This window comes from Staurois parvus, unplaced genomic scaffold (assembly GCF_062004578.1).
Source record: "Staurois parvus isolate SC_StPar_1 unplaced genomic scaffold, SC_StPar_1.0 ptg000196l, whole genome shotgun sequence".
NCBI classification, from domain to species: domain Eukaryota; kingdom Metazoa; phylum Chordata; class Amphibia; order Anura; family Ranidae; genus Staurois; species Staurois parvus.
This window is the reverse complement of record NW_028317992.1, coordinates 3,846,114-3,869,010: the sequence shown is the minus strand read 5'-3', so window position 1 is coordinate 3,869,010 and position 22,897 is coordinate 3,846,114. Positions and strand designations below refer to the sequence as shown.

Sequence of the window (22,897 nt, the reverse complement as noted above, 5' to 3'; positions counted from 1 at the left end):
GGTCCTGGCTCAAATGGGCAGCTCAGGAATCCTGAATTCACTAACTGCATACGTGTACAGGACCAACAGCTCATTGAAGCCATAGGCAGCCAAGCAAGTAGCATTTTCAGATAGAGGTCAGCAACTGCAGCCCACACACATTTCTCACTTTCTTTTACAAAAAAGCTCTTGCTCACTAAAAGCTCCCATGCTGACTCGCCCACCACTCATTTGAGACATGTACAGGGGCGGACTGACAACTCATGGGGCCCCCGGGCAATAGGGGATCATGGGACCCCTGTGTCCTTACCCAAACTCAAAAAAGCCTATGAAAAAGGTACCAGGGGCATCTCATGGGGCCCCCTACTGACCCCGGGCCCTCGGGCAATGCCCGAGTTTCCAAATGGTCAGTCCGCCCCTGGACATGTAAGCATAAGTCAAAGTAAAGTCAGAGGACCTTATCTGAATGCTTGTCCCAGTTTAAAGTATTGAATCAAGAGGGTAAACATGACAGCCAGGCTACTAGCAATGCAAAAATGAAAACTCAACATTGACAATCCCCAGGTTTCTCCCAGAAGGGGAAAAGTGAAATAAAACTTGCAGTTCACTTTATTACCAGTAGATGGCAGTAGATATTTACTGCCCATGGCCTACCATCTGGACAAGTGAAACCTCTGCAAGTTGTAGAAGTCAATACAACTACATTTAAACAATTTCCCTACCAGGGGGCAATAAACATTATGAATGTGCTGTATATACAATTACATGGACTTTACAGGACAAAAAGTAACTTTTTGCTTTCTTAACAGTTCTTGCGATACTGCAGGCTGTTTACGTGATCCCAAAAATCGCTTTATTATGCAATAAAAAGTAAATACGATGTCATTCTGATACTTAACCACTTGCCCTCCTGAGGATTTACCCCCCTTCCTGACCAGGCCATTTTTTTGCTTTACAGTGCTGTGTTACTTTATCTGACACTTGTGCGGTCATGCAACGCTGCACCGAAAATACATTTATATCCTTTTTCCCACAAATAGAGCTTTCTTTCGGTGGTATTTGATCGCCTGTGCGGTTTTTATTTTTTGCGCTATAAAAAAAAGACCGACAATTTTGAGAAAACAATATTTTGGACTTTTTGCTATTAAACATGTCCAATAACATTTTTTTTAAAAATCAAATTTCATCCTAAATTTAGGGCAAGTGTATTCCATTACATGTCTTTGCTAACAAAAATCCCAAATATGTGTAAATGAATTGGTTTACGTGAAAGTTATAGCGTCTACAAATGGAGGTATAGATACTGGAATATTTTTTTTTAATAGTAATGGCGGCGATCAGTGACTTATAGCGGGACGACGGGGGACATTCTGACACTGGGGGGGAACTGACTTGGTGGTCACTGACATCCTCAGTGACACCAATACAGTGATCAGTGCAAATAAAAAGCATGACACTGTACTAATGGCACTGGGTAGGAAGGGGTTAACATGTGGGGCGATCAAAGGGTTAACTGTGTGCTGTTTTACTATGGAAGCTGTGTGCTATGCTTTCCACTATGCTATGCAGAGCCATACAAAGCAGTGTGCAGGAGCTGACAGGGGAGAGAACTGTATTGTTTACATACAGTTCTCTCCCTCGTTGGTGATACTTGGCGATCGCCGCATGTCGGCGAGTAATCACCAACCGGGCAGCACGCGTCCCCTACCCGGAAATGCAAAATCATGTATATATACAGGATTTGCGCACCCGTGCTGCCCTGTGAAAGTTATAGCGTTTACAAATGGCGGTATAGATAATGGGATTTTTTTTCTACTAGTAATGGCGGCAATCAGCGACTTTTAGTGGGACTGCGGCGACATTCTGACACTGCGGGGGAACTAACCTGCTGTTAATGACATCTCCAGTGACACCAATACAGTGATCAGTGCTAAAAAAAAAAAAGCACTGCCACTGCACTAATGGCACATGGCACCGGTTAATGTGAGGGCCGATCAAAGGGTTACCTGTGTGCTGGGAGTGTTTTACTGGGGGGCGTGTGTTCTTCACTGTAAGCACACTGATCGGGATGGCTGTACTGTGCACAGCCATCCAAAGCAGTGTGCTCGAGCTGACAAGGAGGAAGATTGTAAACAAAACAATCTTCCTCCCTGTCGGAGATGCTCAATAATCACCAGGGTGATTGACATCCACGGCTGTGAATGACAATATGGGTAGGGTGCATGCGCTTCCTACCCGGATAAGGGATTCTGCACACAGGTGCCGCCCTGTAGCAGTATATCTGCTATAGGGAGGTCCTTAAGCGGTTAAAGTAGAACTAAAGGCAAAACTATTTTACATTTTGGATAGAGTATTGGAAGATTCTATCTCAGTTAGTTCCTTTTTTTTTTTTTGCACTGGGGAGACATCCCTTCACCTTCTGCCCTATAGCCACAACAGAACGTGAGAAGAAATCTCTCCAAGTTGAGGGAAATAGCTGATCTCTCTGCGGCCTTCGACACAGTCGACCACCCCCTCCTCCTCAAAAAACTACACTCTCTCGGCCTCAGAGATTCTGCTCTCTCCTGGCTCTAGTCCTACCTATCACAACGATCCTTCAGCGTTACCTATAATGCTACCACCTCCCCCTCACTCCCCCTCTCTGTTGGGGTTCCTCAGGGCTCTATCCTCGGGCCCCTTCTCTTCTCCATCTACACCTTCTCCCTTGGCCAACTCATACACTCTCACGGCTTCAACTACCACCTCTATGCCTCAGATTGGATGTCGATCCACTTCCTTAAACTGAACCTCTCCAAAACCTTCCCCCCAGCCCGTGCCCCCCCCCACTGACTTCTCCATCACGTCCAACAACGCCACCATCAAACCCGCCCCACAGGCCAGAGTACTTGGGGTCATTCTTGACTCCAATCTATCCTTCCAGCCCCAAGTCCAATCACTAACTAACTCATGCAGACTCCACCTCCGCAACATCGCCAAAATACGCCCCTTCCTAACCCCAGAAAACACTAAGCAGCTCATCCACTCCCTCATCATATCACGACTCGATTACTGCAACTCCCTCCTCACTGACCTGCCTCGCCACAGGCTATCCCCGCTTCAGTCCATCCTGAATACGGCAGCCAGACTCATCCACCTTACCAACCGCTCCATCTCCACCACCCCCCTCTGCCAATCCCTCCACTGGCTTCCGATTGCCCAACGGATCAAATTCAAAATCCTAACACTGACATACAAAGCTGTCCACCATACTGCCCCAAACTACATCACTGACCTAATATCCAAGTACCGCCCAACACGCACACTCCGCTCCTCACAAGACCTCCTTCTCTCTAGTTCCCTCGTCTCCTCCTCCCATGCCCGCCTCCAGGATTTCTCCAGGGTGTAACCCATCCTCTGGAACTCCCTACCCCAATCCATCAGACTATCACCTACTCTCCTCTCATTTAGGCGCACCCTGAAAACCCACCTCTTCAGGGAACCCTACCCCACCCCCTGCTAATTGCCGATCTCCTCCACTCTTCCTACCACTCCATCCCCCACAGCTATCTCCTCCTGTGCCACCATCCCCTCCCTCCTAGATTGTAAGCTCGAAAGAGCAGGGCCCTCGATCCCCTCATGTTTTGCATTGTATTGGTATTGTTCTGTCACATGTTCTGTCCCCCTTTGTAATGTACAGCGCTGAGCAAACTATTGGCGCTTTATAAATACTGTATAATAATAATCATCACCAGAACTAGTGTCCCTACTGGAAGATTTTTCCCTGTAAGCCTGTTCTGGGGACAACCCAAAATTCAAGATTTTCTTTCACTCTTGGTGATACCAATAAACAGAACAAATAGAGAGGGTGAATTTCCCGAACGGGGACCCAGAGAGCAATGAAAACCTGACAAGTGTTCTAATCCCTGTCTACTCTATCCAAAACCAAGCAGAAAATAAATGTTGCCTTTAGTTATACTTTAATCCACACTAACGGATACCCTTGACATTCCTTTCCTTCCCCGTACCCAATTAACTACACAAATGTCAGATTTCTCAGAAAAAAAAAATAAAAACCTGACAAAACTACTTGACTAAACCATCAATCCAGTCTTCATTAGGAACATTTCCCAAGCTTAAAGCAGTATTTAACTCAAAAACAAAAATGTAATACACTGCAGCTAACCAAACTCCCAGGTGTGGTGGCTGCATTAGTTTTCTTTTTGTGAATGCTTACCTTTATTATCACCTGGTGATCTGGCCAGTAAGTTTGTTTTTTTTCAACTCGCTTAACAGGCCAAGCTTTCCAACAAAGTTGCAAATTTGAGGGTTGGGGCAAACCATTTGCGCTGACAGGGGTGCTGACAATGGTCAGTTTTTATTTATTCATGTAAAAACTTTATCCCAAAAGGAAAAAAAAGTGTTAGCTGGAGTTCAGCTTTAATATGTTAGTCAAGGCCATCTAAATCTGCTAGTCCGTTTGTCACGGGTTCCCCCATGCCATGCCCACAGCGACTAGCTAACCGATGCGCACACGTGCGGCCGTGACTTGGGGTAAGAGGGAATAAAGGGGACTCTACTTCAATATATAAAACCGTATATAAGATCAGCCGTGACATCTTTTCACAGCCTGCACTACCTCTTGGCCACCACCGGAGGGAGACTCCCCTGGCTGACCACACACTGGCAGATACAAATCTTATACACAATCTGGTGCACTGACTAGAGTTGAGGACCAGCTTAGTAACCACACACCCTTCTAGGGTCCCTCCAGCTATCCTACAGCCTGAACCCCGGTGTTAATCACTCTTCCACTGTCCACACACCCCCACACCAGACACACCACAAAAGGTAGCCTGCCACCACCCAGCAATTTATCCGCAGAACGGTCTGCTGGGACACCCCACAAACACAGATCTCCGTCTGGTAGATCTGTTATCTTTTACAATCTGCATGCAATTTGCCTACACACAGTGCAATTGCATACAGATTGGCAATGAGCTTGACTGAGCATTTAAAGGCACTAAAATACAATACAATCTAATCTCTCCGAAGATATGAGCACGTGCTTAAATACACAGAAGTCACTAATTAATTTTAAGATTTAATTTCCCGAAAGTGAGCAATGCATAAAATATGTACAAAATATAAAAATTTACAGGAATACAAAAAATACAAGAAGACACACAAATGACTATTCACTATAAAATAAAAGGGAATAAAAAACAGATAAAACTTTTACCAAGATCTATTCTGCGACTGGAGCAAGTCAGGGAGAAACAGCAATCCGTTGGTCGATCGAACCAGCTCCATATGAATTACAATGTCTCAATGCCCGGGTACTCCATTTATGGGGATATGGACGTAGGCGGGACATTAGTCCTCGACCAATTGACCCTGGGGGGTGTTCCTGTACCTGCACACAGAATGTTCTGGATGCTGACGTGCTCAAGTTCAATCGGACCAAGACCGGCTTGAAACACCAAGTCGGGGATTGGATTTCCGACACCAGCGCATCAGTCCGATCGTGACAGTACCAAACACTGTTCGACTGTCGCGATCCAAAGCCACCTAACCATTTCCTGCATTTTCCTGGCCTTCTATCTAAGCCACAAATACGGTTTTATATGCTGGTGTGACCCACAGCGTGCCCAAACAGAAGGGAGTATTTTCATCTCTCTGCAACTAATATTTTAGCTTTTATGAGAGATGAAACATACCCCTTTGATGTATGTATATTCTTTAAAGCTCCCAATGTCAGAGAGACAATCTGTCTGCAGCCATTTCCTTCAAACTGGATTCCCCAGAAGGTGACAAACTCTTGTTAGCCCCCAGGTACCACTTCCAGAGGAAGCTAGGCTTTTGAGAAGGTGACAAAATCTTATTAGCACTTAGGTGTCACATCCAGAGGAAGCTGGAAGTCTTTTCCGATGCTAATTGATGACCATTTGTCTGAGTACCTATGACTGAATATTTCTTTAATGACAAGGACTGAAACTACATCTTCGATTACATTGTCATATCTTATCTACTCAAATCTGTACATTCATGTCACATTTCTGTCACACCGTTAAACACTACCCTCTCCCCAGACTGACAATGCTGCTGTTCAGAAATGTCTCTGATGCTGGAGTGGAGACACCCTTAGCCCTGGTTCACATATACGCTGCTGCCAGACTCATTCACCTTACTAACCGCTCTGTATCTGCCACCCCTCTCTGCCAATCCCTCCACTGGCTCCCAATTGCCCAACGGATAAAATTCAAAACACTAACACTGACGTATAAAGCCCTTCATAACACTGCCCCTAATTACATCACAGATCTTGTCTCTCAATACCACCCAAACCGTACTCTACGCTCCTCGCAAGACCTCCTACTCTCTAGCTCCCTTGTCTCCTCCTCCCATGCTCATCTCCAGGATTTCTCAAGGGCTTCACCCATCCTCTGGAACTCCCTACCCCAATCTATCAGGCTATCGCCTACTCTGCTCACTTTTAGGCGCATTCTGAAAACCCATCTCTTCAGGGAAGCCTACCCCGACCCCAGCTAATATTGGAATCCTCTACTCTTCCTACCACTCCATCCCCCACAGCTAATTACCTCGTGTACCACTATCCCCTCCCTCCTAGATTCTAAGCTCCAAGGAGCAGGGCCCTCTATTCCCTCTTGTATTGAACTGTATTGTTACTGTACTGTCTCCCTCCTAATATAAAGTGCTGAGCAAACTGTCGGCGCTATAAAAGTCCTGTATAATAATAATAATATGCGGCCGTGCGGGCACCATAGCTCATTCATTTGAACTCCCGTGCTCGTGGCACTTTTTCTGAAAATGCAGCCCGCACGGGATCCTTGGTTCCCAGTACGGTTGCGTTTTCCAGTGCAGGCGGCGTGCCATTAGATTTAAGTTTGTATGAAGCATAGAGATTTGTTTGTATGATGTTTGTATAAAACACAGACCTTTGTTTGTGTGAAGATTGTATGTGTGCTGTTCTCCTCATATTTGTTATTTAACTGTGCATTGTATTACCAATTCTTATTTCACCATGTTGTTTCTATGTCTTGATCTGTTGCTGCCATCTGCTGGCCAGAATTTGCATGCTGCATGCCTTTGTTATAGCTAGTAAGTGTTTTCTCTGCTGGGCGTGGTTTTAGGCAAGCCTTGGTTCTGGTCACTTCCTGCAGCCATTTTATCTGCTATATAGCTGTGTGACAGGACATTCATTACCCTGGGCTTGTGAAGGCATCAGTTTTTGACCAGCAGTTAGCCTCAGGAAAGATATCACAGGACAGCATCAATACCTCTACTACCTTACAGTATTGTATCACTGTTTGTTGCTGTATTTTGGACCAAATAAACCCACGCTGATTTCATTCCCGTGTATACGTTTGGATCCATCTAACCTGAACATCTGCCGGTCCGGTCTGCTCCACTGCTTGGATACGAAGGTAGGAAGTTACACAGCCATTATTAGATATACCTTCATTCGCCTTCATGTGGGGACAGAACAGTCAAAAACTGCCTTAAAGTCCATACCCCGCTACAGATTCCCTCAGAGTCCAGTACCACACTCAGGAATCTCCCTAGCAACAGGCCCACTTGCAGCAAATCTGCCCGGCTACAGTGCACGTTCCACAAGCCTATGCGGAAGCACTGCGCATATGCAGTATCTATACTCTCGCCTGGAAGTCCTCCACAACTCGCCAAGCCATTCCTAAAGTCCTATATTAACTTTTCCTCGCATAATAGAAGTACTGTTTATGCACGCTCATTACATTGCTGTGGCCCGCAAAACCCCGCAATTCACTCTAAACATCTTAGAAATTTTATCAAGGTGCCCTATCGGAGCCGTGCTGCGATTTTCAGCGCCCAATTCAAAACTTCATTTTCTTAAAGGGACAGCGCACCTTAAGTCAAAATGGCCGAAAAGGACTTTGCACAGTTCCCCAGTGATGAACTAAAGCAAATACAACCTGATACTGATCGTTATGAAGGGCAGGGAACAGAATCCACACTTCCAGCAGAACAAGTCGTACGACCAAGACGCTCTCTGAAACCGACAGTAAAAGTCATTGAAAATTATCACACCACGAAAGATGAACTATGTGATAACCTGGAGGAACAATGGGAACGAGTTTCCTCCCTCATGTCCGGACTTAAATCCTCCTCAGGTGATGCCACAAGCTTACAAGTTGCCATCGGGCGGCTGGACACAGCTCATGAAAGATACAATAAACTGTCCACAAGGTATATAACCTTTCTAAAAGACTCTAATATCGATGAAGCCCTATCAGAACTGAGCAAGGCAGAATCAATAGCCAGACAAAGAGACGTCATGGTGCTGGATGTTAAAGGTAAAGCGGAACTCCGTATCTCGCATTTGCAAGAAACTAAGTCACACAGATCAAATTCATCTAAACATTCCTCTCGGTCATACAGATCATCGTGCTCAAGAAGCTCAGCCTTGAGCGACAGATTACTAGAGGCCCGCATAAACGCAGAGCAATCCAAAGCGAGACGCTCCTTCACAGAAAAAGAAGCTCTTGCAAGGGCAGAGGCCAAGAGGGCAGAAGCAGAGGCAGAGGCCAAGAGGGCAGAAGCAGAGTCAGAGGCCAAGAGGGCAGAAGCAGAGGCAGAGGCCAAGAGGGCAGAAGCAGAGGCAGAGGCCAAGAGGGCAGAGGCAGAAGCAGAGGCCAAGAGGGCAGAAGCAGAGGCCAAGAGGGCAGAAGCAGAGGCTCGAATAAAGATTTTCGAATCAGAGATGCAGGAGGAAATTGCATTAGCTAAAGTAAGACTACTTGAGCAAGCATTGAGCCAAGGTCTTGATCCAGTCTGCTCGCTACCACAGGAGATAGATGATCCAGTTGATCGCACCAGTGACTATGTACTGAATCAGTTATCTGCGCCACCCCCAGTTTGCAGTACCGTCCAAGCCGAGAACACTGAAACCTCCAAGTCAGCTCTACCTGCGGTACCAGTGCCACCCACAGCACCCGAGCAACCTAATAACCGTTACCCGGAAGTGCCCTCTCAAGGACGGTTGTTACAGAAAGATCGCTATCAGGCGTTTTCTGGCCTACCTCCACAGCTCAAGCAGCAGTCATCACAATATACAGAGGCTAAACGAAAGCTTAACCCTGCAGCTACATCATTCTACCCGGAAGCATCTCACCCCTTCACGCCAGGCAGCCAATACGCCCCAGGGGCATCACAAGTCGTCATGGCAACAAGCAGTGAGAAATCAGATATGTCTGAGTTTGCCAGGTTTATGGTGAGCAGAGAGCTAATCAACACCAGTCTCTCAAAATTTGATGACCGTGCAGAGAGCTACAGAGCTTGGAAGGCAACCTTCAAGGCCGCCATCGCTAACCTCAACCTAACCGCAGAGCAGGAGTTTGACCTCTTGATCAAATGGCTGGGCCCAGGCTCCACAAATCGTGTCAAGAGCCTCAGAACTGTCTATGTGGGACAAGCAGAAGCAGGTCTTGCTGTCGCCTGGCAGAGACTCGAACGTACCTTCGGCAGTGCAGAAGCAATAGAGAAGGCCCTATTCAAGAGACTGCAGAACGTTCCAAGGATCAATCTCAAGGATGTCCAGAAGCTTCAGGATTTAAGTGATCTGCTCATGGAACTGGAGCTTGCCAAGGGTGACCCTCGTCTGTCTGGGCTTTGCTACCTGGATACAGCTCATGGAGTGAACCCAATTGTCGTGAAGCTACCATACAGTCTGCAAGAAAAGTGGGCGGCATCAGTCTCAAGGTACAAAAGAGAGCATGACATCACCTTTCCCCCATTTATTCACTTCTGTAGATTTATTGATGAACAGTCCCAGATGAGGAATGACCCCAGCCTCGACTTCCTGGAGTTCAACACTACAGCTTCAGCAACATCATCGTCAAGGTATGAAAGCATCATGCATAAACACAGAGACTTCAAGAGCAGCGTGAGTGTTAGAAAGACTAACCTACCATCTCCTGCAGTACCCACGGGTAAACAGTACACCACCTCATCAGGAGATAAGACCTTCAATCGTGAATGTCCCATTCATAAAAAACCACACTCTCTGAACAAATGTAGAGGGTTTAGATTCAAAACCATACTGGAGCGCAAGAAAATCCTCACCGAGCTCGGGGTATGTTTCAGATGCTGCGCTTCATTGGAACACATGGCTAAGGACTGTAAATCTGTCATCAAGTGTGAGGAGTGTCATAGTGAAAGACATGCCTCAGCTATGCACCCAATCCCACTCTCCAGAGATTCACCCACTGCCGTCACCACCAGTCCTGCTCCAAGTCATGGCGGGGAGCCCCAAAATTACGCTAATGCAGCGACTGCTGTTTCCTGTTCATGCTTGGATGTATGTGGGGAGGGCCAGTGTGAGAAATGTTGTGCCCGAATATGCCTAATCAAGGTCTACCCAGAGGGACTACCAGAAAAGGCAGTAAAAATGTATGCCATCATCGACGACCAAAGCAACCGGTCCCTAGCAGGTCCTAAATTCTTTAAAGCCTTTGGAATAAAGGGACCATCCGAACCCTATACCTTAAACACCTGCTCGGGCCGCATAGAGACTAGCGGCAGAAGGGCACAAGGATTCATCGCTTCTCCAGTCAGTGGGGATACGGAAATACCCTTACCGACGCTGATCGAATGCGATCAAATACCCAACCATAGGGATGAGATTCCTACCCCAGAAGCTGCAGTTCACCAACCTCACCTAAGGCACCTAGCCAACGTTATCCCACCTATGGACATCAACGCCGAGATTCTACTCCTGCTCGGCAGAGACAATCTAAGGGTACACAAGGTGCGTCAACAGTGTAATGGTCCTGACTATGCGCCATATGCCCAGAGACTGGACTTGGGATGGGTAATCATAGGAAATGTATGCTTAGATCAACCAGGAATTGACTCTTTCAAAACGTACGTGCGTGCAGATGGACGCACAACTTGCATTAAGCTGTGTCCTCATCACTATGAGGTGAAGGAGAAGTCTCCAGGCCTCATACAACCACCTGACGTCATTACTCCCCTCTTTGCCGACAACTTGGGGAGATCAGTCTTTCATACAACCAAGGACGACGATAAAGTAGCCTTGTCAGTAGAGGACAGAGAATTTGTCGAGATAATGGACAGTGAGTTCTTTAAAGACGAAACCAATCACTGGGTTTCTCCATTACCCTTCCGAGCTACCAGGGTAAGACTCCCGAACAACCGGGAACAAGCAGTGTCTAGATTTAACTCTCTTCAGCGTACCATGAACAGCAAGCCTGAAATGAGAGAACACATCGTTGCCTTTATGGATAAAATATTCCGTAACAACCATGCAGAACCAGCTCCATCCTTAAGGAAGAACGACAAGTGCTGGTACTTGCCTTCATTCGGAGTATATCATGCCACTAGACCTATGTCTGTAGGTTCCTTTACTAACTCTACTTGGCTTACAGGTCCGGAGTTTCTGCTAAAACAGGCGGACGATTGTGTACAGGAAGTTTTCAGCATCCAGGATCCGGATAATGATCCAGAAATCCGCGCTGAAGTCAGTGTATTGGTCACTGGAACAAAGCAAATCTCCAGCCTCGGTAGCCAACGCTTTGAACATTTCTCCAGTTGGATGAGACTCGTCAGGACTATCGCAAGGTTAGTACACATTGCGGAATGTTATCACAATACTCACAAAGATAAGGATTGTCACGGTTGGCACGTCTGCCATAAACCCTTCTCTGCGGAGAACATCTCTCATAGTGAGTCCCTCATAATACGTCACGTCCAACAAGAGGAATTCAATGTAGAATGGAAGTGCTTATACAACAAACAGCAGATTCCAATAAAAAGCCCTCTTGCCAACTTAAATCCAGTTATTGACAGTTTTGGCTTGCTCAGAGTTGGTGGTCGTTTGAATCAAGCCCACCTAAGAGTTGCAGAACAAAATCCTCTCATCATTCCCAGCAAACACCATATCACCGTCTTGCTGATCCGACACTACCACAAACCAAACCTAAAAGAAGGTGACCTCGTGTTGATGAAGGAGCAACAAATCGTACAGACTGACTGGCCTATGGGACTAATTACAAAGGTTCTTCCTAGCAAGGATGGCAAGGTCCGTAAAGTGGAGTTGAAGATCTTCAGAAAGGGTGAGCTTAAAATATTCGCAAGGCCAATTAATGAACTCATTTTGATACTACCCATTGAGAACATTCCTGCTGGGTGAACTCTACTGAACTTGAACTTTGTGGTTCTTCTCTATTCCAACTCGGAATCTACTATATTGTTATGTTTATTGCATTCTAACATGTTCTTTGTTACAGGTTGTTTTATATTTTATGGACATTCGTCATAGTGAAATCCCTTATGGAATTTCAGACGGGGAGTGTGCTGTTCTCCTCATATTTGTTATTTAACTGTGCATTGTATTACCAATTCTTATTTCACCATGTTGTTTCTATGTCTTGATCTGTTGCTGCCATCTGCTGGCCAGAATTTGCATGCTGCATGCCTTTGTTATAGCTAGTAAGTGTTTTCTCTGCTGGGCGTGGTTTTAGGCAAGCCTTGGTTCTGGTCACTTCCTGCAGCCATTTTATCTGCTATATAGCTGTGTGACAGGACATTCATTACCCTGGGCTTGTGAAGGCATCAGTTTTTGACCAGCAGTTAGCCTCAGGAAAGATATCACAGGACAGCATCAATACCTCTACTACCTTACAGTATTGTATCACTGTTTGTCGCTGTATTTTGGACCAAATAAACCCACGCTGATTTCATTCCCGTGTATACGTTTGGATCCATCTAACCTGAACATCTGCCGGTCCGGTCTGCTCCACTGCTTGGATACGAAGGTAGGAAGTTACACAGCCATTATTAGATATACCTTCATTCGCCTTCATGTGGGGACAGAACAGTATGAGGCACACAGCTTTGTTTGGATGACGTTTGTATGAAGCACAGAGACTTGTTTGGATGAAGTTTGTATAAAGCGCAAAACTTTGTTTGTATGGAGTTTGTATGAAGCATAGAGATTTGTTTGTATGAGGTTTGTATAAAACACAGAGCTTTGTTTGTGTGAAGATTATATGAGGCACACAGCTTTGTTTGGATGAAGTTGTATGAAGCACAGAGATTTGTTTGCATGAATACAGAGGAGGAATTGTCACTTATTTTAGGATTGCTCTTGAATTTGGGAATTGTTCTGTATGAAGACTGCACTTTAGATATTTTTGGAATGGTATTATATCACAAATATGTTGGTGGTTTATTAAAGTAAAGTTGACACTTGTTTTAAATGTATAATTTTATTATATTTATTTTGTTGCTATAGTGGTTCTGATATTTTTGTGGTTTCGGTGGTATATGGTTTAGAATTGGGTAAATAGTGAGCATTACACTTATATGTGCTATACACTTGTGTACTTGAGCACAGTGTCATTCAGAATTTTAACAACTGTAAACCTATGAAAATGTCACAGTACTTTTGTCCACGCAAACTCATACTGAGCTTTATAAAAGCAACAGAGCACACAATTGCCCAAAATGAAGGCAGAACACTTTTATTTCAATATCTTATTGATGCTATCATAATATATTAAAAATAGGACATATACATAACAAAGCTATTGTGTGGCCCTCTGGATATGTTGGGGGCCACAATTCTGTTGACTGCCACTGATCTAAGTACACTTGTTTAGTGTATTGATGCTGTGAAGGGAAAGGGCAGAGGAGAAAATTTCTAGGGTCTTTCGTCAACATAGGCTTTAAAATTCCTAGGCTGATGTTGGTTGTCTCTTTCTGAAAGTGCTATTTGCTTGGCTTTCTCTTTGCTCAGTATTTGAAATGATTCAAAGCAAACATAACTTTAATGGGTCACATGACTAGGCCTGCCTCCTGGCTCGATAAATGCCTTCACCCCCTCTAGTCAATCACTCAATTATATTTACAGAAATAGTACATTAAATGCCCCAAATAGTTCTGAATACTTCTGTAACCATTTCAACACATGGAGTCTCAAGTCTTCAATTTTGTGGGTTGCAGAGTGGGAAAGTTCATCTTTGAGTGCCCATGTTGCCGCTTGGGTGTTGTGGACACTTCACATTGGCTGTCCACCACTGGAGCTTCTCAGAATACTGCATCAGTGTGATGACATTACAACAAAGGAAAGCAACAGGACTTGGTGGCCGGCATGGACTACAGCACTGGATCAGTCTCCATTCATTGAAGAGGTGATGGATCAGTCTCCATTCCTTGAAGAGGTGATGGATCAGTCTCCATTCCTTGAAGAGGTGATGGATCAGTCTCCATTCCTTGAAGAGGTGATGGATCAGTCTCCATTCCTTGAAGAGGTGACGGTGGCCGGGTTTGATTTTGCACAGAAATGGGCTTTATTGATCCTTTTATCTAGCAGTTTTAAATGTGGGTCCTTTTGGTTAATAACATAAAACAAGTCAAATCAAAACAGTTCACTTTGGCTCACCCAAAATATTTTCTATTGATACACGCTCTCTAGGTCAACTTTCTCTTTCTGTCATATTCCTCCTTCTATTCCTGACTAAGCGGAACCTCCAAACCAAAAAGTACAACACCGGGTCAATGCAGCTATTGAGGCTGGCGAAAGGTCGTGTGGATTTGTAGGCTGCATTAACGGCATCTAAAGTAGGACAAGGGGCAGTGTCCACCTTTCGGTAGTAATAGTAGAGTGTACGGGTTACATGGTATGGCAAAAAGCAGGTGATGAAAACCACAAGGACCGTCATAATCATTTTAACTGACTTCCTCTTGGATTTTGATGCCTGTGTGGCAGGCACAGTTGGCGTTACAAGCACATAAATCATGAAACTGTTGCAAGCAAGGAGGACCGTTAAGGGGACACAAAAGAGGAAAACTAAGGTCACCGTATTGTAAACAACAAACTGATCAAAGAGTTCAATGCTTGCTGTGTCGTGGCAGATAGTGCTGTCATCCATATGGCTGGTGGACACAAAATACAGTATTGGTGACTGAATGCCAATAATGACCACCCAAATTGTAATAGAGGTGATCCGTGCATATCGAATATGACCCCATTGTAGAAAGTGTATGGGGTAACACACTGCCAGAAAACGGTAAAAACTGATGCAGAGAAGGAAGAGGATACTGCAGTACAGGCTGGTGTAGAAGAGGAAACGGACTATCTTGCAGAGCGGCTCAGAGAAGGGCCAGTCATTGGCTTTGGAGTAATAGTAGGCCAGCAGTGGAAGAGATAAGACGTAGAGGAGGTCTGACAGAGCCAAGTTGAACATAAAAAGTGTGACCACCTTCCATGGCCGAATCTGGAAGATGAAAATGTACAAGGCGATGATGTTGAGGATGAAGCCAAACACAAACACTACTGAATAGGCCACGGGCAAAAGGATGTACTTGAAGTCTTCTTGAAATATACATCTGTAGGTTGCATTCCCTGTCTTTGAATCACCCATGAAGTAAACCAAAGGGCTGAAACAAAGAAAGAGGAAAATTAAAGACAATACACAAACAAATCTAAATTCCAACAGCAGAAAAACGTTTTTTTCATCTATGATGGAGCCGGCAAGGGTTACAGCCTCTGTCTGGTACTGCCATCTGTGTCTTTATTGGGGAGATTTCCCCTCACTTCTTGGCAGGACAGGAAGTGATAGAAAATCTCTCCATTGAGGTTACAAGAAAAACGTTGGAAATAATTGTAACATCTGACAATGTATCAAGGTATATGTAAAACCCTAACAATGATGTTCTTCCTTTCACTATTCGGTCTGTTAAATAGACCATTTTGTTGTATTCGTTCAAACGGTGGCAAATATACCTTTTGATTCTGACAAAAATTCAGACTGATATCTATTCGCAATGTGCCTAGCTATCTCTGTGGACTAAAGAACACCTTTGCCCTATGTTATGGAGAAGAGGATTGTTCTGCAGTCCTGCCAAACGTCAAGTCAATAGGCGACAACATTGTCCCTCCATAGATAAAGTACACTAAGTGAGCATTGTCACCCTAGGACAGGAAGTGTGTCAGATGCACTTTAATTGCTGTTTATGCCATCTTGTCGCTGTGGTAACCCCCTATGTCTTTTACAGGCATCAGGAACAGCAAGAGTGGGAAAATCTCCCCCTTTGGAATGCAGAAAAATCCAAAAGCAAAAAAAAAAGTCTGAGTATAATCAGCTAATTAAATATGTGGCCAATATGAAGAAGAGCAAAAATAAATATTATCCATAAATGGTGGCCATAAAATCTGTATCCATTCTAAATATCCATTTGTGCTGGAAACGTTTAAGCAAATAATTGTTCTAAGGTTTGTGTGGAAGCCGCCATTGCTGTCTTCTCCTTCTTAAAATGCTTTCTTACTGGCTGCCATAATAAATCTATGGTTTCAGTATTTTCAGGGGCTCTGGTCTAGAACAAATTTGCTGGTCGGGAATTTTGACTTCTATCTGCCTTTCCTTATTTTCAAGCTCAGATTTCTTCTGCATGTTGCTTGGTGGTTAATTCAAAGGGAGGAAAAAAACTCTATTTTTTTTTAGCTTTTTGCAGCACACCTTAGTGCCCATGGTAGTGCAGCACTACCCCCATAAGAGTCCCTAAGTTTTTGGTTCCCACTACAGTCCTGTACAGCCAGGTGACACACATCACCTTCCTCCACACTTGCACACTGAGATGGTAACCAGTCCTAAGCTTGTTTTTGTGATTTTATTAAGGGGTATTGAACTTGGATGGGGTTCAGGGATGCATGGGATGCCCAAGGAACTGTGAACTGTGAGGACAAACTATGTACAAGTCTGTGGACAAGAAGCAAAATATGTCTCTTCTTTGAGAGCACTCCAGCTCTCCAGTGTACCTCCTCAAACCCCAGATGAATCCTCCTCTTCATTCTAAAGGTATTTCCTGGGCAAGGGAATCCAGAAGCTGCCAAAGATTAAATAGTCCCGACCGAGGATCTAGTTGGGTTCTCCACTTGACTGCCCTCTACCCTTTTCTGGCCCAGGGGGTGTAAGGTTACTCACACTGTCCTTCCTGATAGCTTTATGGGTTGGTGGCTGCCTTCAGGCCTTCTGGTGGGCTGGCTCCTTCCCTGCTGATCAAGCTGTTCCTCTTAGTAGATGGTGACACAGTGGAAGTCCCCTCTTCCAGAACCAGTCTGTAGGTAGGCACCTTTCCTTTGCCCCCTCCCAGGCTCCACACTCCAGCTCCTACTCCATCTTCCACCCGACACACACTGACAGCTTCCTGTTGATCAGACTCAGTCATATCTGAGGGCTGTCCTGACCCCATGCCAAGCCTCCTGCTTGGGGGATTGGTCAAATCCCTCAGGCATACAGATCATCTCCTCCTCACCCCCAGCCACTGCCTTCCAGAAACTTCTCAAGATTCCAGAGCAGGGGAAGGTATCAGGGAACTGACCTGCACAGCCCTCAGCCCTGACCCAGAGCAATCTGGCTAACTCATCCCAGGCTTACTCGTCCCAGGCTCTGCCTAAAAAAACTAGCTAGCTCCCCCTGGCTAACTAGAGGGGTGCTACAATAGTATCCCTCACACACCAACAAAAAATTAGTTATAGTGGTCTGCAACTTTCCTCTGCTTTCCATTTAACATTATAATGGTGAACACTCAGGGAACTCAAGCATGTGTAAAGTTGGATCTAAAGACATCTTCAGCTGATTAGATCATGCCTGCATGTTCCATCATCCTTTAATGTCCATGGCTAGCTGTAGAAAGGCTCTTGCTGTAGGATGAAGGTGGAGAGCCTCAAGGCTGCAGATAACAACAGCAAGTCGCTCCCTGGTGTACAGTTCACCTGACACACACTTTACAGGTTCATTTACTGACTGGAAAATATATTACAAAGTTTTAGTTCTGTTTTGAAAAAAAATGATTTAAGATTATGAATTCATGTTAAACCAACCTATGTTATGGCTTTACAGGCCTGCGGATTGGCTATCACCTCCAATATCCTTTCTTCTTCCCTTGCTTCCCATCCTTTGTATATGTTTTCAGGTACAACGTTTGAGTAGGGACGTGATTGTCACTTCCACAGGCTTACATCAATAATGACGTAACGGATCTGCAGACTAAAGTACAATAAAACTGCACATTGAGTTTTGTAAAGTAAATATTCCTAAAACTGTCAATATATTTTCTGCAACTCATTAACAACCTTTGCTATATATCAGGAAATGACACACATTTATTCTTGGTTTTTGTTTTTTACACTCGGCATTACAGAAGTTTTTTGGGGTTTTTTTTTACTGACTAAACTATGACACATTGGGATCTGTTATAATATATTCTGCAACTGATTAACAACAATTACCATAAATCAAGAAATTATCGATTTCTTTTGTAAAAAAAAAATGGAAAAAAATAAATTCTGGGTTTTAGTATCCCTTGCGACAGGCAGATGTCTATCAATGAATGTATACCCTGTATGGTGGCAGCACGGGGACAATAGGTTATTTTAAATGGCGGTATGAATACCCTCTTTGGGCCATTGCAGTGGGAAAAACAGGAACACCAAACATGAGTAATCAGAAAGAGAATGGACAGATATTTCAGCTTTGTGTTGAGGGTAATAGACAGCAACTACTTAATTAAGGCTTACGTTTCTGAATAGGAAGACAAAAGAATAGATTGGTGTAGTGCTGTGTGCCTTTTTTGGGGTACCCTTAAAAGGACAAGGGTCATTACAGGCTGATTCCTCCCACTCTAAAAAAAAAACATTGACTACTACTGATCAACCAGTCTACAACAAAGTCTGGTATAATCTCATCATACGAGGGGCGTTTAAGTCAAACCGGGACTTTTGAGTTTATCCAATAAAAGAACAAATTTTAAGGAGTGGAAACTATATTTATTTTTTTGACATACTCCCCTACTACATTTATTTAACTAATGCCTGGAAAGCTTTGACATGGAAAGATTTGTCAGTACACCTGAACCATTCTAGGACAGCCTACTTCACTTTGTCATCACTGTGTTCACCGTTCCCACTGAAAGATTTGTCTCGTGCAAATTTACTACAGGTTATGCATCGAATGTCCAGGATCAGGCATTCCACGTGGTGAATGTTAAAAGGAATGACTGTTGTGGGCTGGGAACCACCACAGCTGGGATCATCACTGATGAACGTATGGCCATTTTTGAAACATTCAAATGTCTTACTGCGGCTGAGCATCTCATCACCGCACTGTGCTTGAAGTCTTCTGTAAATATCCGTGGGTTCAACACCTTTGTTCACAAGAAACTTCATCACCATACGCTGTTCCATGCACACACTAACACTGTTGTCTGCCATCTTGATTACCATTCTCTGGACTTGCCCACGACATGTGCGCCACCTATCAGTAGTAGGACACAATTGCCACTTACTACTGCATGTCGTACCACCACGTTAGCATCCCTTTTTATACCTGTAAAATTAAAAGTCCGCGTTTAACTTGAGCACCATTTTTACAAAACTCTCCCGCTATACCTGTTATACTGGTGGGGAATGAATATAGCTGTCATTGCGTGCTGGCTGTAAATGTGGAGGGTCAGCATGGCTATCATGGAGCGCTGGCAATAGAAGAGTGGGGATATTGCTGTCATGGGGTGCTGGTAATAGAAGAGTGGGGACTTGACTGTTATGTGGTGCTGGTAATAGAGTTGTAAGGAGATGGCGATCATGGAATGCTGGCAATAGAAGTTTGGAAACATGGCTGCCATGGGGTGTTAGTAACAGACGTGTGGAGAAATTTCTGTTATGGGGTTTTGGCAATAGAAATGTGGGGACTTGGCTGTCAGATAGTGCTGGCAATATAAGTGTAGGAACATGGTGATCATGGTCTGGTTGCAATAGAAGTGTAGGGACACGGCAATCATGGAGTGCAAGCAATAGACGTTTAGGAACATGGTGATCATGGGGTGCTTGCAATAAAAATATAGGGACATGGCAATCATGGAGTGCAAGCAATAGAATGTAGAAACATGGCTGTCATGGGGTGCTAGTAATAGAAGTGTGGGAACAGGACTGTCATGTAGTGCTGGCAATAGAAGTGTAGGAACATGGTTATCATGGGGTGCTTGCAATAAAAGTGTAGGGACATGGCAATCATGGAGTGCTAGCAATAGAAGTGAAGGAACATGGTGATCATGGGGTGCTTGCAATGGAACTGTAGGGGCATGGTGATCATGGAGTGCTTGCAATAGAAGTGTAGGGACATGGCTGTAATGGGGTGCTGGCAACAGAAGTGTGGGATCATGGCCAGGGGTGGACTGACCATTTGGAAACTCAGGCACTGCCCGAGAGCACCGGGGTCAGTAGGGGGCCCCATGAGATGCCCCTGGCACCTCTTTCATAGGCTTTTTTGAGTTTGGGCAAGGACACAGGGGCCCCATGATCCCCTATTGCCCGGGGGCCCCATGAATTGTCAGTCTGCCCCTGGTCATGGCTATCTTTGGATGCTGGCAATGGAAATATGGGAACATGGCTATCATGGAATGCAAGCAATAGAATGTAGAAATATGGCTGTCATGGGATGCTAGTAATAGAAGCGTGGGGACAGGACTGTCATGTAGTGCTGGCAATAGAAGTGTAGGAACATAGTGATTATGGGGTACTTGCAATAGAAGTGTAGGAACATAGTGATTATGGGGTACTTGCAATAGAAGTGTAGGAACATAGTGATTATGGGGTACTTGCAAAAGAAATGTAGGGACATGGCAATCATGTAGTGCTAGCAATAGAATTGAAGGAACATGGTGATCATGTAGTGCTTGTAATAGAACTATAGGGACATGGCAATCATGGAGAGCTTGCAATAGAAGAGTAGGGACATGGCTGTGATGGAGTGCTGGCAACAGAAGTGTGGGGTCATGGCCAGGGGCGGGCTGACAACTCATGGGGCCCCCGGGCAATAGGGGATCATGGGGCCCTTGTGTCCTTGCCCAAACTCAAAAAAGCCTATGAAAAAGGTACCAGGGGCATCTCATGGGGCCCCCTACTGATTCCGGGCCCTCGGGCAGTGCCCGAGTTTCCAAATGGTCAGTCCTCCCCTGGTCATGGCTATCATTGGATGCTAGCAATGGAAATATGGGAACATGGCTATCATGGAGTGCTGGTAATAAAAGTTTGAGGATATGGCTGACATGGGTGCTGGTAATAGAAGTGTAGAGACATGGCTGTTACAGTGTGCTGGCAATAGACGTTCGGGGACATGGATGTCATGGGGTGTTAGTAATGGAAGTGTGGAGAATTTCAAAGCTATGGCACACTGGGGGGCTGATTCCAAATCCAGTGCTGGTACCTAAGCTTTAAAAGAGTGGGAAGACAAAATAACAGAAACCATGGTTGCTTCCAAGGGTTCCAGTATTCCAATACACAGTATTCATTGTTCACCACTTAAGATGGCCGGGGTACACCTTCAAGCACAGCTGCAAACAGAGCATCAGTTAAGGGTTCACCTGATTAAATGGCACCACTGTATGTGAACTAGGGCAAAAGTGCTTGATGTAAAGAACTGTGCTCCAAACAGGATATAAATTAATCCAGCAGATGACAGTTTATAAAATGACTTTTGTTATAAAAATCTAACTTGTTTCGAGGCGAGCACCACCGAGGCGAGCACAATAATTATAATAATGCTGTTCATCTGAAGCGCCTTTGGCTGATTTGCACAAAGGTGTATCCCTGCCAGCTTAATTAGTGAGCACTTATTTGAATACTGGAACACCTTATAGACTTAGTTGTTTGTCTTCACATCTATCACATTCATTTGGGGAAGACACGTGATTGCTGATGATGAGGAGGTCATTCTACCTCCCACTGAGTATCTTGGTTAAGATTTGGGGGAAGGGGTCTCTAACTTTTTGATATAATTGTCTGAGAACCCATTTAAAATAATGGGGACAAGGGACAACATGAACAATGAGCATTTTCTATCAACATTTAGCTTTTTGTTCCAGCCAGGTCCCACATATACCTATTGATCCTGCCAATAAAGTCCATGACTAACCAAGTTGTTGGATGACTGGTCACCACCCTATCACAGCTTACTGAGGTGGCAACAATACTGCACTGCCCCGGAATCCAGAGCAAAGTTACCATACTCATGTAGGCTGTGCCTGCTTGCATATTGAGATGAGACGTACGTGGCTTTTTTTCCAGAACACATCCCCCATATTATAGCGTAGATGGGGGGGTGGTGTTCTGTAGTCCTAAACACTTCCGCTCTATGGTAATGTAACACTATCCCCTTAGGGTTGCTGAAGATTTGGGTCCCCCTATAGTCCTGTGAAGCCAGACAATACACATTTTCCATTCAGACATGTACCAAGAGACAGAAAACAGTCCTTGAATTTTGTTTTAAAGTTTTATTATGGGTTTAGAACTTGGATAAGGTAAGAGTTATATGGGATGCCCAAGGGAATGGCAAATGATTCCTGAAACTATATTACAAATCCTATGCACAAATCCTCTTCTGGAGAGCTAGCCAGCATCCCCAATGAACCTCTCTAACCGTAGATGCTCTACAATCCGGCTGTATGGAGGAATTCCTGGACAAGGAATCCAGTAGTTGCTACTAGAAGGGCAATAGTCCCAGCTGTAGAGCAAGTTAGGTTTCCCACTCAAATGCTCTCTCTCCTTTTTGGCCCATGCTGTGTAGGTGTACTCACCGAGTCCTTCTCCTGCACTGCTGTTGGGTTGGTGGCTGCCACCAGGCCTTTAAGCTGTTGTCAGGTGGTCCTGGTGAAGTCTACATCTTTTCTCCTTTCCAACATCACTCCTCAAGGCGAGCCTTATCCAGGCTCCCTCCAAGGCTCCTGCACCTCAACCTGTCTCGTTCATCTCCTCCCTCCTTCTCCTGCTTCTGAGCAAGCTCTCACCCTTAAGGGTTTTCCTGGCCCCTTTCCAAGCCTGCTGTTGGGGATTGGCCAGGGTCCCTCAAGAGTACAGCCCAACCAC

The 22,897-nt window shown here is 44.8% G+C and overlaps 1 protein-coding gene across 1 annotated transcript in view; it reads right to left on the bottom strand.

Moving 5' to 3' along the window:
- Positions 1 to 13,483: 13,483 nt before the first annotated feature.
- Positions 13,484 to 22,897, bottom strand: part of LOC149461633 (P2Y purinoceptor 2-like) — a 51,409-nt gene continuing 41,995 nt past the window's right edge. The window contains exons 2-3 of the mRNA XM_089678014.1: positions 17,861 to 18,026; positions 13,484 to 15,417 (exon numbers count right to left, since the gene is read on the bottom strand). Coding sequence (XP_089534140.1) covers positions 14,454 to 15,401 — 948 coding nt within the window. The 5' untranslated portion in view covers positions 15,402 to 15,417; positions 17,861 to 18,026 and the 3' untranslated portion in view covers positions 13,484 to 14,453. The remainder of the gene's footprint in view (positions 15,418 to 17,860; positions 18,027 to 22,897) is intronic.